General features: G+C 46.1%; 1 protein-coding gene across 2 annotated transcripts in view; it reads right to left on the bottom strand.

Moving 5' to 3' along the window:
- LOC105873570 (carboxyl-terminal PDZ ligand of neuronal nitric oxide synthase protein) overlaps nucleotides 1-13,813 on the bottom strand; it is a 293,709-nt gene extending 279,896 nt beyond the window's left edge. Inside the window, exon 1 of one of the 2 annotated variants that reach the window (XM_012768617.3) lies at nucleotides 13,490-13,813. In XM_012768617.3, the coding sequence (XP_012624071.2) occupies nucleotides 13,490-13,594 (105 nt within the window). In that variant the 5' untranslated portion in view covers nucleotides 13,595-13,813. The remainder of the gene's footprint in view (nucleotides 1-13,489) is intronic. The other variant, XM_012768618.3, reaches the window with a different exon arrangement.
- Nucleotides 13,814-17,884: the final 4,071 nt, after the last annotated feature.

Raw genomic sequence — 17,884 nt, 5'->3', positions numbered from 1 at the left:
CAGCAGTGAGCTGCCCCGGGGCTTTCCCTTCGCCTCACATACCCCAGACTCGTTGCTAGAGAAGCCAGAGACACAGACAAAACAAAAAGGTCCCAGGAAAGCCTGCTCTCTCCAGCCAAAGGGCCAGGAAACAGGCAGTATAGCATGATAAAAAAAAAAAAAAAAAAACTTTTAGGCCGGGCGCGGTGGCTCACACCTGTAATCCTAGCACTCTGGGAGGCCGAGGCGGGCGGATTGCTTGAGGTCAGGAGTTCGAAACCAGCCTGAGCAAGAGCGAGACCCCGCCTCTACTATAAATAGAAAGAAATTAATTGGCCAACTAATATATATAGAAAAAATTAGCCAGGCATGGTGGCGCATGCCTGTAGTCCAAGCTACTTGGGAGGCTGAGGCATAAGGAGTTTGAGCCCAGGAGTTTGAGGTTGCCGTGAGCCAGGCTGACGCCACGGCACTCACTCTAGATTGGGCAACAAAGTGAGACTCTGTCTCAAAAAAAAAAAAAAAAAAAAAAAAAATTTAGGTAATAACAGCTCTACTCCAGACAAACCCCATAGAAAAAATTGTGTCCCCCCCCCCCATAGACTAGGGAAACTAGACTTCTGCTCTCACCAGGATGTAATAAGATGCTCCAAACTCACCTCCCTCCTGGTGGTGTCAGGGAAGACCAAGTGGGGAGCCGGGACATCTACGCCACCTAGCAATGACAAGGCCGCCTCCTCCTCCTCCTGCTCACTGGGGTGTCAGAGGCAGCCTAGTGTAGTCAAACTCTCACCAGCACGCAGTGGTAGTGAAGCCACAGCATTGTAGTGGTCACGTGGGAAACAGTGAGGCACGCCTGCCCCTCCCAACCAGGGTGGTACCAGCTGAGGCCTAGTGGATAACCTAGACTTCCACCCTACCTGACAGTAATGAGCCAATGACCCCCCACCCTTCCTTCCCCCTGCCAGAACTGTGGCAGAGGAGTCCTGCTGGAAGATTTAAATAAGATCCAGAGTCTCACAACATAATACCCAAAATGTCCAGATTTCAATCAAGTCATTCATCATTCCAAGGACCAGGAAAATCTCAACATGACTGAGAAAAGACAATGAATAAATAGATGCCCATGCCAAGATGACAGATCTGTTAGAACTTCCTGACAAGGATCTTAAAGCACCCTCATAAAAATGCTCCGACAAGCAATTATGAATAGGCTTTAAACAAATGAAAACACTGAAGGTCTCAGCAAAGAAACAGAAGACATAAAACTCCCAATGCCTAGGCTGCACCCCATACTAACTAATCAAAAATCACTGGGAGTGCTCGGCTATCAGTTTTGTGTTTTTATAACTTCCCAGAGGATTCCAATCAGTACCCAAGTTTGAGAACCAGTAGCTCTAATGCCACGGTTCTCAGACCAAGGTGTCTATCACAATCACCTGGAATGACAAAGACACAGACCCAGGCCCCATGCTACCTCAGCAAGCCTGGGCCTCTAGCCTTTATTAGTTTTCAGGGGAATCTTATCTACTCCCAAGACTGAGAACACCTTCTCTAATAAATCAAAGGAATTTTCAGGTGATTCCCTTCATTTGTAGAGGCTGCAAAACCCTTGACCCCAAGGAATAAGGAGCTACATTAAGTGACCTGGAAGGAGAAGGTGAAGTTTTCAATCATAATTTGCATAAAGGTGCCAACAATATAATGTTTTTAACGTGAGCTGCCAAATTTAAGAAAATCCACACACATTGAAGATGCAGTTTGAAAATGCAGTTATAGTAGAGGTTGTGTGTGTTTATGGGAACAAGATAATGTTACCTGTCACTTGGCCCACAGGAGACATTAATCTTCCTCCTGGCAGAAAAAGAAAATGCTTCCACGTGAGTGCCTCTTCCCATCCAAAGAGACCAACACAGAAAGGGAAGAGTTTATAGTCAAGATAGAAAAAAAGGACACAACCAAGGAGGTGCTTTTCCATCATGTATTGCAGGCTGAGATTTCCAACCCAAAAGGCGACATGGCCTGGACTGAAAGTTTTTCAGCATTAGTACTCTCGTGGAGGGACCCTGGGGCCTCTGAGTGGAGAGAACTAGTCCTCAGAAACAGAGCTGGGAAAGGCAAGGAAGAGGGCGTGGACGTCGAGGGGGGTGGAACGCCACCGTTGGACAGGAAGTGCCTGGGCAAGAGCCCAGCAAAGAATAACAACCTCCAGGAAGGAAGGGCCTCCCAAAGCTCCTCCGCTGCCTGCTCTCCAGCAATTTCCCTTGCAAATGCCTCATTTCCGTATCTAGACACCATCAACATGGTCCAGAAGGGTCTTTTCAGGCGGCCCACTGGCACCGAGCAGCAGAGCAGCCCCTGGGTCACTGACACAGCCTCAAAGAGAAGGGCTAAGACCACCTTTGACAGACCATTTGCCCATTCCATCCAACCAAGGGAGATAAGCCTCAGTATCCCCATCTGCTAAACTGGAACCATACCACCTACCCTCATGGGCCACGGTAAATTATGATTAAATTGGTTAATATATGTAAAATGCTTAGAACGATGCACAGGATGTGCTAAGCACTTGATAAACATGAGCTCTTGGTTTTCTAAAAGATAATATAAGGCCCGGCGCGGTGGCTCACACCTGTAATCCTAGCACTCTGGGAGGCCAAGGCGGGATTATTGCTTGAGGTCAGGAGTTCGAAACCAGCCTGTGCAAGAGTGAGACCCCATCTCTACTATAAATAGAAAGAAATTAATTGGCCGACTAATATATATAGAAAAAATTAGCCGGGCATGGTGGCACATGCCTATAGTCCCAGCTACTTGGGAGGCTGAGGCAGCAGGATCGCTTGAGCCCAGGAGTTTGAGGTTGCTGTGTAGGCTAACACCACGGCACTCACTCTAGCCTGGGCAACAAAGCGAGACTCTGTCTAAAAATAAAAAAAAAAAGATAATGTAACACAGGAGTTAACAGTGGACACCCTGAGCCAGACTGGCTCGGTGTGACTCCAGGCTCTGGGGATCTATCCATTACTAGACGTGAACCGAGAGCAGTCAACTCTGCCTCACTATGCCTTGGCTTCTCCATGTGTAAAACTCCGATGACAGGACCTTAACTCACATGGTTGTTGGGAGGATTAAATTAATCGTTTCATAGAAGAGCTTGGCATAGTGCCTGGAACACAGTAAGTGCTTTTTAAATGACAGTGATAATTATGTTAAGCTTTCTGTGATGTGGCCAGCATGAGGCAGGTATGTGGAGAGTCCCCTTGGCCCTTGAGGAGCTTGTAGCCTAGAAAAGGAGACGAGGAATGCACATATAGAACTAGCAGGAAAAAGCAACACAGAATGTGAGATGCACCATAATTCCAAAAGCATGCAAACGGCGTCTCTCTAATGTGCTCTCCTGTCTCCTTTCTCTCTCTCTTCTCCCCCACATACACTCACAGTCTAATGGCGTTCAGCATGTTCTGAATACAGGGTGCACTGGGTGTCAAGTGCCCCATTCTTGGCCACCCCTTACTCTCAAGAGCCCCTTGGTAGGGATCTTCAGGTCTAATTCAACACTCAAGGCTGCTCATTTAACAAGTTCCCCCTGGAAAGCACTGTAGCTTCAAGAGTAAGTGGGGGTGAGCCCCTCTCCTCAGTTCTCAGGGATGGACCATAATAAGGGTATAAGACACACAAGTGTTGCTGCAGAAAACCAACGGGGTTCCATGCATTGGGGGGGATTCTACTCCCAGTGGGGGAGTAGGGGATTCTTAACCCTTTGCACTCGGATGTTGAGTGTGGATAATGTCGAGTAGATAATGAGAAAAAAGCAAGCGAGTGCAAAGGGTTAAGTGTTCCAGCACTCTGTGGGCACTGGACTTGCTCGAAGTGCCATTTTAAATAACTTTTAAAGCCAGCTGCTCCAGTGCTTAAAAGGAAACATGATGCTGAATATAAAAATTGAAAAGGGAAATGTAAGCATCACAAGGTATAATTAATCCCATGATATACGACATTCCTCCTGCTTAGATTACCTCTGCTTAAAGAAATATTTATCCAAGAAATTCAGAGAAAGACAAGGGAAGATAGACGACATAACATACTTAAGATTCTGTGATTTTTTAATCCTAACAAGGATTAAAAGGTTGGAACAAATGTGATGGGGGCATGCAACAGAACCTAGTTAACCCCTTTTCATTCTTTCCCAAGGAAGCTGACAGCTATTTTAAGCCCACAAAGTAGTCATGCTGTCTGATTTGCACTTTAGGAATCAGCGCTGCAGCTAGATTTTTTAAGTAGGCATGTGTAATGAAGATAATACACTACTAGGCCTCCAACTTATAAAAGAACAGAGTACCCTCTGTTCTACTCTAGAGATTAAGACCATGCACAAGTAAAACGTAAATTGCAATTTATAGGACTTAAAAATAATAAAAATAGTAGCCAACTCTGTGCCGAGCTGGTGCTAGGCCATTTACATGTGTAACTCATTTAATCCTCTCATTAACACTATGAAGTATATATGTGTATCCTCTTTTTACAGGTGGGAATGCTAAAAGAGATATTAAGTAACTCAGACAACGTCACACAGCAAGTAAGGGATAGAGCCAGGATTTGAACCTAAACACGGTTTTGGCTCCTGGATCCACACTATGCTACGCTGCCAACGAAATTCACATCACGAAAATTGTAAATAGCAAATTAAAACAACAAAAAATACATAAAACAATGAATTCGGAAAAAATGCATCAATTCATTAGTGAGAACAGAAGTTGAAAATATGTTTTTTACATAAATGACAATAAATGACAATTACCTACTCCTAAATTTGGCCATATGCTCTATATGCAGATTCTAATTCCACTGAATATCCATCACTGGAATTTCATTTAATACAGGAAAAAATGCTTACTTGGCAGTTCCACTGGAAGGAAGTGACACTGTGTGAGGCAGGGATGGGGGGAGTGGGGGGTGTCAGAAAGATGTCATGCCAGGGGAGTCCCCCAGGTCACCCAAAACCAAGAGTTGTAGGACTAAAGCAGGACAAATGACTGAGAGGAGAGTGGAGCCACCTAAGACACCTCCCACCACTGGGTGACCCAGGAGGGAGGGCCCCCACAGTCTTACAGGGAGCGTCTCATTCACTCAAAATGCATTTTCCAAATGCAAGGCACTGTGCTGGGAAATGCGCAAGACACGGGGGCAGAGTGACACGGACCCTGACAGTGACAACGTGAAGATGAAAATCGGACAGAGGCAAGCAGCTCTAACACAAAGTGGGGTTTGGCCAGTCTCTTCCACTCAGAGGAGGGACCGGTAACATCCACTTTACTGCGTGACAGGAGAACTTGGTGGGAAACCGCAGGGAGGGCTTAGGGAACAATGAGCACTCCAGTAGGGCTGAAGCACAGGCCGGTTAAAAGGAACTGTTCAGAATAGAGAGCCTTGAATATCATGCTAAGACTTCTGTTCTAATATAGTAGCCTTAGAAACTGTTCATGTTTTTGAGGGGGAGGGTAACTATAGTTCAGAAAAACTAATACGGCACGTGTATGGGGTAAGGAGTATCAGAGAATAAATGGGGCGCAGGAGGCCTTCGGAAGGTTGCTGGAGGCCTTGATATGAGAGGCAGGAGCATCTGAACCAGCCTGAGGTGACGAGTGATGCAACGGCCAAGGCACCTGGACAGAGGTCACCGAGAACATTCAAGAGGACTATGAGCGCGGTGGCTCACGCCTGTAATCCTAGCACTCTGGGAGGCCAAGGCGAGAGGATTGCTCGAGGTCAGGAGTTCGAAACCAGCCTGAGCAAGAGCGAGACCCCATCTCTACTATAAATAGAAAGAAATTAATTGGCCAACTAATATATATAGAAAAATTAGCCGGGCATGGTGGCGCATGCCTGTAGTCCCAGCTACTCGGGAGGCTGAGGCAGCAGGATCGCTTGAGCCCAGGAGTTTGAGGTTGCTGTGAGCTAGGCTGACGCCACGGCACTCACTCTAGCCAGGGCAACAAAGTGAGACTCTGTCTCAAAAAAAGAAAAAAAAAGAGGACCTGACAACTGATTTGATGTGGGCTGCGGGAGAGACCAGCCTGGCCACATTGGTACCCGGTAAACAGCCAGTGAGTTGGCTGCAAAATGAGAGAATTCAAGTAATGCTTCAAAGCCTCAGGCCTGGGTGCCCGCGGGGATGGTGGGGTTGAGAACAGAAGGACGAAGTGGGAGGACAGATTTGGTCTCCAGCTTGTTGAGTAGTGGGGATGGCACCACGTTCGGGTACAGAAGGCCAACAGGAAGCTGGAAACAGAGATCTGGAGTCCAGACTGGAGTTAGAGATCCAGGCCTGCGTAACAGAAGAGGTGGGAGTGCACAGAGTCCCAAGGAGAGGCATGGAGCACTCACGGGCTCAAAGGGAGGAGGAAGAGCAGCCAGCAAAACAGCCTCGCAGGGATGGGACCGGGCAGGGGCCCGGCTGACTGCGGGCAGGCGCAGCAAGCTGAATGAGCCCCTCCACAGTGCGCAAGGATGGGCTGCTCAGGAAGAAAAATCAAGAATGAGGACAGAGAAGGGTGGCAGTGGAACAGTTTCCGTGTGGCAGCCAGGATGGAAGTCCGAAGGACAGTGCTGGGGACTGAATGGATGTTGAGAAGCTGTACAGAGGGTAGAGCACCCCCTCACAAGGCTCTGCTGCGAAAGGAAGAGAAAGACAACATGTTAATTAAAGAAGAGGTGGAGAGAAGAGATTTTCCATATCGGGACTGCCACACAGAGAGGGTGAGACAGCAGTACCCAGGAAGATGTAACCATGTCATGGTGGGGAGTGAAGGGGGTAATAAAAAAAGACATAGGCAGGCTGGCAGGGGATGGAAAGCAGATGGATCTTAAAAAGAGGGAATAAGAAAAAAATTGGACTTCAATTGAAGTCCAATTGAAGTCCTTGAAACTTTGTGTTTCAAAGGACATGATCAAGGAAGTAGAAAGCCCACTCACCAATGGGTGAAAATATCTGCACATCTATCTTGAATCCAGAACATATAAAGAACTCTTACAACTCAGTAGTAAAAAGAATACCCAGTTTTTAAATTGGCAAAGGATCAGAATGGACATTTCTCCCAAGAAAATATACAAATAGCCAAAAAACACACGAGAAGACGTTCTGTATCATTATTCAACAGGGAAATGCAAATCAAAACCACAGTGAGATACCACTTCACACTCAGGAGGATGGCTAGAATCAAAAAGTCAGATAACAAGTGCTGGTGAGGATATGGAGAAATCTGAACCCCGGCACACTGCTGGCAGAAAGGCAAAATGGTGCAGCCACATTGGACGTTCATGTATGGTTAGACATAGTTACCAAGGACCCGGCAATCTCACTCCTACTTATTTTACCCAGGAAAAATAAAAACGTGTCTGCACAAAAATTTGTGCATTACAGCACAAATTACGGCATTATCTGTAAAAGCCAAGAAGCTTTTACATTATTTGTAAAAGCATTACAGCACAAATTACAGCATTATTTGTAAAAGCCAAGAAAAGGGAAGCAACCTGGATGTGCATAAACGGTTGTACAAAACGCTGTGTATTCATAACAATGGAATATTATTCAGCCATAAAAAAAGAACAAAATACTGATACCTGTTATAACGTAGACGAACCTTGAAACATTATGCTAGGGGACAGACGTCAGTCACAAAAGACCACCATATTATCCCACTTACAAGAAATGTCAAGAACAGGCAAATCTAGAGATAGTAAGTAAAATCAGCAGTTTCTCGAAAAGGGTATAATGGTTCTTTTTGAGGTGATGAAAATGTTCTAAAGTTGACTATACTGATGGTTGTACACATCCCGTGATATATTAAAACCACTGAATTGTATATTTTAAATTGATGAGTTGTATGAAATGTGAATTATATCTCAATAAAGCTATTAGAAAGGAGGGAAAAGGAGAGGAAGAAAGTAGTTTTTCCAAAAACAGGAACAAAGAAGGAAAGTAGCAAAGATCAAGTTTACGGTGCAGGGCAGGAAAGCATAAAGGCAGTGAAGGGTCGAGGTGAAGGGTCATGGTCCCCAGCCTCCTGCAGGTGGAGGGGGAGGATAAGGACAGCAAAAGTCACTTGGGAGCTAAGAGCAGCCTCAAGGCAACAAAGGTGTGAGCAGGAGGAGGCAGGCAATCATAGCCTAAGAAAGCATTCTGAAAGTTTGAGCTCTGGGAAGCAGCAGCATTATGAGTAAGCAATAATAAACAGTGATTCAAATCTGATTAGGGTCTTGGATATAGATAACTGTCAAAGGTCATCATCACATGTGGCTGCAAGATTTTGACCATTAAGAAGAACTAGGACATTTGGGGCAAAGGAGCTATGACCGCGAGCCATAAAATCATAAAATATATGGCTAAGGTGGAAATAGACTTGTCCATCAAATCCCAAAATATCAGCCGTGGAGGAACACTTAGGGACACCTGAAAGGACAAAAAAAAAAAAAAAAAAAAAAAAAGGTGCCATCTCAGAGCTGCACTGTATCTTTGGGACTCATTGTCCCCCAAAAGTGGTCTGAGCAGAAGATGACAGTGGATTTTAAAAGCATCTTGACAAATACATAAGAAAGTGAAATCCTCTTTAATAACAACATCAGAGAATACATCAGGCCCTTCATCCAACTACTGGTTCAGAGCACTGGAACGCAGGAACCTTAGCCTGGGTGGACAGAGAGAGGGAGGGAGCACAAACACCCAGGATATGGTGGAGGAGGTTCTGAGAGCTCTCTACCATGCCCTGCAGGCTCAAGTGAGTCAGGGCTACACCATTTACGGTGAGCAAGGAATATATAGCCAGAGAATTCGGTTCCAATCTGACCAAGTGTTCCTAAACTGCAAAATAACTCAGCAATATGACAATATATTCATTGTTTTCAGACCTCCTACAATTGCTAATTTCTTCCAGTTGACAATTTTTTATTGCCAACTATGTATATACCTGATGTTTGGTGCCTGGGAGAGGGATACATAGAAGCATGAGAGCCGGGCGTGGTGGCTCACGCCTGTAATCCTAGCACTCTGGGAGGCTGAGGCGGGCGGATTGCTTGAGGTCAGGAGTTCGAAACCAGCCTGAGCAAGAGCGAGACCCCATCTCTACTATAAATAGAAAGAAATTAATTGGCCAACTAATATATATATAAAATTAGCCGGGCATGGTGGCGCATGCCTGTAGTCCCAGCTACTCGGGAGGCTGAGGCAGCAGGATTACTTGAGCCCAGGAGTTTGAGGTTGCTGTGAGCTAGGCTGACGCCACGGCACTCACTCTAGCCTGGGCAACAAGCGAGACTCTGTCTCAAAAAAAAAAAGAAGCATGAGACAAGGACCTCAAAGAATATTCCACATCACTGGAGAAGATATATGCAGGGAAGAACACAGAATTTTGTGGTAGCCTGTGATAGACAGCTTCAGCAATACCTCTCATCCCAAGTGCAATTTTGTAATAGGAGCTTGACACTCGCCCATCAAGAAGTGGAGTTTATTTCTCTTCCCCTATAGTCTGTTTTGACCAACAGAATGCAGCTGAAGTCACTCTGTGTGACTTGAAAGGCCAGACCTTAAGAGCTTCTGCTTTCCTGCTTGGAACACTCCCTCTTGAAAGCCAGCTGCCGTGAGGAAATCCAAGGTAGCCAGTGGAGAGAATAGCCATGTGGAAAACCACCAAGGCACCAGCCAGATGAGTGAAGCCTTCTAGAACCTTCTAGTCCAGCCCAGACATAGATGAATGCAGCTAAATGAATGATTCCGTCAATACCACATGCAACAGAAGAACAGGCCAGCCAAGCCCTGCCTTAATTCCTGACCCACAATTCATAAGCAAATTAAACCGTCATTGTTTCAAGCCACTGAGTCTTGAGGTAGTTTGTTATGCAGCAATAGATAAGTGAAACCAACTGGAAGGCAGGAAACCAGGAATTAGTCCTGGTTCTGTTATTATTCTAGTTACATGACCTTGGGTCAATGACTTCCCCTCTGGACCTCAATTTCCTCATCTGTACAATGAGAAGGTTGTACTTGGATGAGCTACGGTGCTTTCCAGCTCTGACCGTTTGTACCATACATGCAGATATCACTGGGCACACAGAGATATAGAGGGAAGCCACTACTCTAGGATCAGTGAGCCTTGGAGGAGGAGGTGAAAGAACCATGGACCAGGAGTCAAACACCCTGGAATGTGAGGATTAAATGAAGCAGCAGCTAGAACAATGCAAGGCACATGGCAAGTGCTCAACAAATATCAGTATCTGACACATATTAGTTCTGTGACTTTAGACAAGTCAATATCTGTGATCCCCAATTTTTTCATCTGAAAAATGAAGATAACACTAATGTTCCTGATTCTATAAGAGGAAAAGTCTTTGTATGTACAAGCCTCATGCAAATCAAAAATCACCTACAAATGTAAGACATAACTAACTACATTATTAATACTCTTATTATCCTTTGCATCAATGGCATTAAATCTCTTTCTCACCAGAAACAGTGAGATTCGACTACCCACCACCTGCCAGCACCAGTGAAGCAGGTGCCCATGCTGAACATGCAGAGCAGGTATCCCTGCTCTCAGCCACAAGGAAAATCCAGAAACAACCAAGCATTAAAAGTTTGAATAATTTCCTATATCAGAATCCTAGAAGCCAGCAACCTGAGAATACCCCACCAGAGAGCTGTGAATCAAACCACTGCCCAGCATACTATGTGGAGTGGCTATTCCACAAAAACTACTGAATAAATAAGCCCTGGAATTGGAGTCTGAAGTCAAAGCCCCAAGTTTAAATCCTGGCTTTGTCATACAGAGCTGTGAGCACTAAGGTAGGCAACAACCTTCCCCAGCCTATATCCTTGTTCATAAAACAGACATAAGGAAACCCATCTCCTAGGAAATAGTGAGAATTAAATGAGGTACTGCAGGTGGAAAGACCTAGGATTCTACTGGATAATTAAACAAATGGTTTAAGTAAATAGAACCTCTGCCACCCAGATGCCCTTCTACCCTAGCCCTCTCAATCTCTGCAGAACCTTGAAAATGAGTGGCATACATCCAAAGAAACACTCCATCCAATGCTGATTCTGAAAAACTGCCAGCCCTTGGGAGAGAAAGATCTGGGCTCATTTTCCAAGGGTACCTGACAAGGCAACAATAATACATTTGCATTTCACAGCCTCTGCTTTTCCAAAACAAAGGAAGGGTATAGTGTGGATTTAACCCTGAAATCCCGGTGATCATGCCATCACATGGACGCTGCTCTGCAGGGATGTAGAAACCAGCCAGAGATGACACTTACCAGGTGCATGGGGGGGCAGAAAAGCTTCTGCTTCCACCTCTGCTCAGGTCTTGGCTGGCATGGTGTTTGAATGTGCCAGTGTGCAGCATCAATTGCAAAGAGCTAGGAGGTAGGACCTAGTCCCCAAAGTCAGCCTTTGCTCAATGAAGCCCCACCACTTCCCCTACTGTATGTTCTTGTCCTTTTCTTCTCGATCCCAAAGCAGAGCCCTTGGTCCCTATGTCCTAGGTTTAGCACTGGGAATGAAGCTTGCACCAACTGTGGCTTCCCCTCCTCTTACTGACCACCACTGTCTGCTAATCTGGGAAGTTACTATGGGAACTATATCACACAGCCCCCAGACAATTGCTTAGAAAACAAATTGTATGTTTGGCACCTGAAAAGGGAGAGAAAGACCCAAGCAAGCCTCAAGCCCAAAATTTCTCAAAGTCTGTTCACATTAAATCACCTGGAATGCTCATTAAAGGTACATAGTCCTTGACTCCCCCAAGATGTATCAGATTAGGATTGGGACGTAGCAAGGATCAAACTTTTTAGTCCCCTCACTTGGTGATTCTTATGCAAACTAGGTTTGAGACCCAGTTGGGAGCAAATGCAGAGGACTGTGAGAAAAGAATAAAAAGGCTTAAAAATACTTTACATCTGATGTCCCATCTTACCCTCATTCTTGTGAAACAGGGCACAAAATAGGGGAACCAAACAGGACAAAAGCCAATTTCCCAGTTTATGTATGTCCGAGAAAATTAAATCATGACCATGATGAAAATTCATACTTTAAAGAACTGCTCATGAAATCTACAGGCCCGGAAAAAAATTAACCAAAAATTAATCTTAGACCAACCAGATCCACTCCGAGAGATGAGAGAAGTGTGATAAGATCTTGGCTAAAGCCCCACTGTCCCAGCCTTACCCTTACCCAGTAATTCAGATCTGCATTCCACAGCACGGTTGGATGTCTAAGTGATGGTGGGGGGGTGTCCCCTAGCTCTAGCAAATATGGCTGGGGCAAGGTTATTGAGGGAAAAAAAAGTAAGCTTCACTAACTCACGTCTACATGAGAAGGAAAAAAAAAATCTAAGGATAACTGACCACACTGGGCACATATCAGACTCCCTAAAAATGTTGTATGAATTGAAGGAAATAGACACCTGATGGAATAATCCTTTCGTGAGACGCTAACAGCCTGCACGTACACAGTCATGAAAGAGGAAAAGGGAACAAAGAGGGAAATTGTCTCCACATCAAAAGTACTACATTAGCAAAAACCAGCAAGACCTAACAACCTCCTTGAAGGGGCAATACTTTCTCTCACTCAGTGACAGGCACGATTCGGGTGCTGAGCATTCCTGGGTCTCCACGTCACAGAGCAGGTCAAGTGGCTTGAAGGAAGAGCAAAATCGCTTTTCCACAGGAAGGCACTCTTTCCTGGTGACGGGCAGTGCGAACTGCCACTGGGATTTCAGAAACCACAACTCCTCACTCAGGGCAGGCGCCCACACAGGGCTTCGGCCCGCCCCGCCCCCCGAGGATGGACCTCGGCGCTGAGAATTCCAGTCAGCCCCGGTAAATTCTTCAGCAACAGTTCCCTGCCAGATGCTGAAACTGAACATTACGCCACAAAACTAGCAAGTGGGCAGCTTTCACCACCACCCACTTCCATGACTGGCACGTGCAAAAGGAGTCGTGGCGAATTAGGCATTTAGGAAGTGACTCTGACACCTGGAGCCGGTTACCTGGGGCCTTAAAAAAAAAAAAATGAATTATTTTCTTCAGTTAGGAAGCAGGCATTCCCCTTTTAAAAGACCTTCCTGAAAGCACCTCTCCCATGGGAGCCTCGCAGGTAAATAACACCAGAGCTTCCTTAAACCAATGCTACAGAACCAGGTGTCCAGGCTGCGCTCAGTCGCCGGCTTCTCCTCCGCAGGAGGGACCCGGGAAGTAACTCAATCCAGCCCCACGCGGTAAGGATGGGGGAGTCTGCAGGTTATGGGGGGGAACAAAACCGCTCAAACTTTGCAGTTGCTCTTTAGCAGTTCTGGGCAGGAGCTCGCAGAATTATCTGCTGAGAAGGGAGAGTCACCCTCCCTGACAGAAAGGCCCCCACGTCGGCCTAACCCACCAGCTCTGGGTCCCGGACGGCTGCGCATCCCGTCCGCTGGGACGTGCCCCTTCCCGGGTGGTACCCTCCCCAGGGGCCCCTCACCTTGGCCTCAAAGCAGATGCCATGCTGGAAGGCGTCCTCGTTGTGCAAGGGGATCCGCAGGTCGTGCCCGTCGTCCACAAGGTTGTACTTGGTCTTGCTGGGCATGGTGACCCGCAGTGGACCTGCTCCTCCCGAGGCGGCGGCGGCTGCAGGAAGGGGCTGGCGAGACGCGGGGGACAGGAGACGCGAGCTGGGCGCGGCGACGCGTGGCGGGGGCTGGGGGCGCGGTGCAGGGGGCGCGCTGGCCGCTCGGCGGCAAGGCGGCGGCGGGGCGCGGGACCCGGAGCGGTGCGGAGGGCCGAGCGGCGGCGGGCGGCGCGAACGCGGGCGACGCGAGCGGCGCTGTGGCCGCGCAATTCCTGCCGGCGAGGCGGGCGGCGGGCGAGGTGGCGGCGGGATCGGGCGGCGCGGCGCCCCGGCTCGGGGAGCGGAGCGGTGGGCGCGCGGCCCGCAGCGGGACTGGGCGCGGCGCCGGCCCCAGAGCAGTGCGGTGGACGGCCCGGGACGAGGAAGAAAAGGCGGCGGCGGCGGCGGAGCGGGGTGCCTGTCACGGAGACGCCGGATCAGCCGCCAGCGAGCCGCTCCTCCTGCGGGGCGGGCCCGGGCCGGCTCCTCCCGCCGCGCGCCGAGGCCCCGCCCGCCTCCGGGTCCGCCCCCGCGCGCCCCGCGCCGCGCGCCCAGCAGGTGAAAGTCCCCGGGGCGCCGCGCCCGCCCCGCCCGCCCGCGCTCCGGCCGCACGACCCCGGGAACTTCGCCCCGGCCCCGACGGCGGGACCCAGGAACCCAGGCTCAGTCCAGTTTTCTCTGTGCGGTCAGAGCGTGAGCTGGCGTTGCTGGTAGCCCAGCAGCACCGCCCTGGAGTTTTTGTTTTTGTTTTTGTTTTTTGGAGAGGGGGAGGGGCGGTGTTTATTGTTTTGTTTTTTTGTTTTACCTGGAAGGCCCAAGTCCCGTCCCAGATATCCTAAATCTGGGCCTCATTATTTCTGAGCCCCCTTTCTCAGGAGGCCAGACTGTGCCCAAATGGGGAACTGTCTCAGGCGCTGTTTTGTTCCTTTGAGCAGTGATTTGTGACTTGTGATAGGGGTTGAGTGGTGCTTTAGGGGAATATTTAAAAGCCCTGTGGAAATGCGGTAGGCAGAAAAGGGGTACTGAAGACAAGAGAATCAGGAACATTTTTATGCTCTTTAACAACCGTCTACAACTGAGTATGCACTAAATGAGCTTCCAAGTTATTTCCGGCTCATAGTATATTATTGTTCCTATTGTATTAATAGTAAATGCTTGAGTTCAACTTGCCTATTGTTAAGAATGGGGCCTGTTCACTTTTCTCTTTTACATCAAGAGTTTTTGAGACAAGTTGCCTAATTATTTCCGACTTGGAAGAGATCGGATTAATGGAAGGGTTGTAACCTATGTGTTCAGTTTCTTAACAGTACAAAATGTGCAAATGAAGAAGCCGTAAGAGGAGTTAGTGACTGCTTATTCATTATCTGTTAAACACCACAGGTGTTTAACATGATACATGAGATACATGATAGCTGTGATTTACATGTCTTAAGATTACTCCAGAATCTCCAAAAGTAACCCATCAGGCCAGTGCCAAAGCCAGTCGAACCTGAGATCGCTTAGACCAAATGGGCAGCTCCTCTGTTGAATTCATCACTTTAAACCTGCTTCTAGTGCCTTGCTTTTAGTGCGTGAGTCAGGCATACCTAGATCGCCATGAAAAGCATCTTATTGCAAATGAGAGACATGTTAAATTCAGGGGCTGTGTTCCACCCAATGCAACTCACAGACCAAACATAATTGATTGCTTGTTATACAAGCAAGGTGTGGAATCACCAAGAAACATCACAATGAAACTGCTTGTAAAAGACATGTCTTCCTACACCATTTCTATAATGTATTTCTTTATATAAGAGAATACATTATTGCTGTAGTTATATTTCTCATTTTGTCCCATGGTATAATTGCCCTTTCCTAGATATTGCCTACTCCCTATCTACTCAAATTACTGGTCAAGATTTAGCATCTTCTGGGATATTTCCTTAAATAAAAGCAAACTGATGACTGGGACAAATTAATCACATACATTATGCTGTATAGACTTTATTATATTCATAAATATTAGTAAGAACCCAAAAGAATTTGCACTGAGGAAATGCACCACTAACCTTTTTATAAATACAGGACATGAAAGTCTAATCAGGCATGTTTGACTCTTTGAATGTCAAAGTGGTTTTAATATGCATCATAAATGTACTCCTCTAAAACCTGGCACAGTAACTCAACAACTTAAAGGCAAGACCTTAAGTAACTACTTCATTTACTTCTCATAGTCTCCCCTGATTTTAAAATGTCCTCTGACTCCAAAGAGCCTTTTTTCTAAATTAACTTGGGTCTCACTGGACTGATGAATTTACCAGAATTTCATATCTGGAGTCTGTAACACATTGTAGACAAGACACAAACAGGCTGAAACCCCAAAGGTATTTCAGGGTCTAGTAGAGAGACTATTACATAGTAGCCATTCAATAATGATTTATGGAACTGAATAATAACAGCTAATACTCATTTGCTTTCTCTGTGTATCAGGCATTGTTGTTAGAGTCTTACATGTATTATCGTATTTAATATTCACAACAACCTTAAGGTTAGCCCCATTTTACAAAGAAACTGAGGCACAGAGGGGTTTACACAACTTGCCTAAGATCACACCTTTAGAAAGAAAGGCAAGGAGCCAGAATTTGAATCCGGCTCAATTTCTTTGTCAAGATGTGAGTCAGGCATACCTGAAAAGCATCTTCTTATTGCAAATGAGATACAGGTCAAATTCAGGGGCTGTGTTCTATTTAGGTATGTATTGTAGCTAAACTATATTCATTCCATTTCAGTTAGATAAAACGTTCTAAAAAGGAGAGGCTTGTTCTCTGCTTTGGCCTCCACCTAATCTAACAACATCAGTGCCACACAGGCATGGAAACACCCTTCTTCCAGAAACAATAGGCATCCAAAGTAATTTCCCTTTTTTAAGCAGGAATTTCAATCTTGTTTTTACATCTTTATTTTTTTTTTATTTATTTATGTTTTAGACAGAGTCTCACTCTGTTGCCCAGGCTAGAGTGCCATGGCATCAGCCTAGCTCACAGCAACCTCAAACTCCTGGGCTCAAGTAATCCTTCTGCCTCAGCCTCCCGAGTAGCTGAGACTACAGGCATGCGCCACCATGCCCGGCTAATTTTTCCTATATATTTTTAGTTGGCCAATTAATTTCTTTCTATTTTTTTTTTTTTTTGAGACAGAGTCTCGCTTTGTTGCCCAGGCTAGAGTGAGTGCCGTGGCGTCAGCCTAGCTCACAGCAACCTCAAACTCCTGGGCTCAAGCGATCCTACTGCCTCAGCCGCCCGAGTAGCTGAGACTACAGGCATGCGCCACCATGCCCGGCTAATTTTTTTTTAATATATATTAGTTGGCCAATTAATTTCTTTCTATTTATAGTAGAGACGGGGTCTCGCTCTTGCTCAGGCTGGTTTCGAACTCCTGACCTGGAGCAATCCGCCCGCCTCAGCCTCCCAGAGTGCTAGGATTACAGGCGTGAGCCACCGCGCCCGGCCCTATTTTTTTTAGTAGAGACATGATCTTGTTCTTGCTCAGGCTGGTTTTGAACTCCTGACCTTAAGCGATCCACCCCTCCCTCGCCCTCCCAGAGTGCTAGGATTATAGGCGTGAACCACCACACCCAGCCTATGCCTTTAAATATAACTGAATTTCACCCATAGCATTTCCAAATCCATGTAAAAAAAATCAAGTTTTATTTCTTATAGTGAATAACAGGTACATGTATTACTTTCCATACCCTCCTGTATTTTAAACATTGCATAATAAAAATTTTAATCTGAAGTACATTTAATTAAAATATAAATTGTCGATTATATAATACTTCCTGTGTTAACTTTGTTTAAAAGTTAATCATAAAAAAAAAAAAATCCTACATCACAGAACTTTAGAACTGGAAGTTACTTCAGAGATCATCTTATCCAGTTCCTTCATTATAAAGAAAAAGAACTGGAAATCCGGAGAGATAAAGTAATTTGCCTAGTCTCAATTATGGACTAGAGCACCTAAATTGTTAATCTTTCTACCACACGATGATGGGTTATGAATGACTTGACAGCAAACTTTACTTTTAGCACAGACTTGGAGAATTTTAATTAATTTGAGAAATTTTCTTTTGATCATAAATACCTGCTTTGCCATCCTAAGCATTGCACATACATTATTTCACTTGACCGTATAAGGTAGGTACTATCAATATTCCCCATTTTATAGATGAGGAAACTGAGGCTAAGGGAGGGAAGTAATTTGTGTAGGTCATAAAGCAATAAATCCTAGGAA

The sequence above is a fragment of the Microcebus murinus genome, chromosome 2 (genome assembly GCF_040939455.1).
Source record: "Microcebus murinus isolate Inina chromosome 2, M.murinus_Inina_mat1.0, whole genome shotgun sequence".
Classification (NCBI taxonomy): Eukaryota; Metazoa; Chordata; class Mammalia; order Primates; family Cheirogaleidae; genus Microcebus; species Microcebus murinus.
The sequence above is the reverse complement of the archived record's forward strand: the minus strand, read 5'-3'. Positions and strand labels throughout refer to the sequence as shown.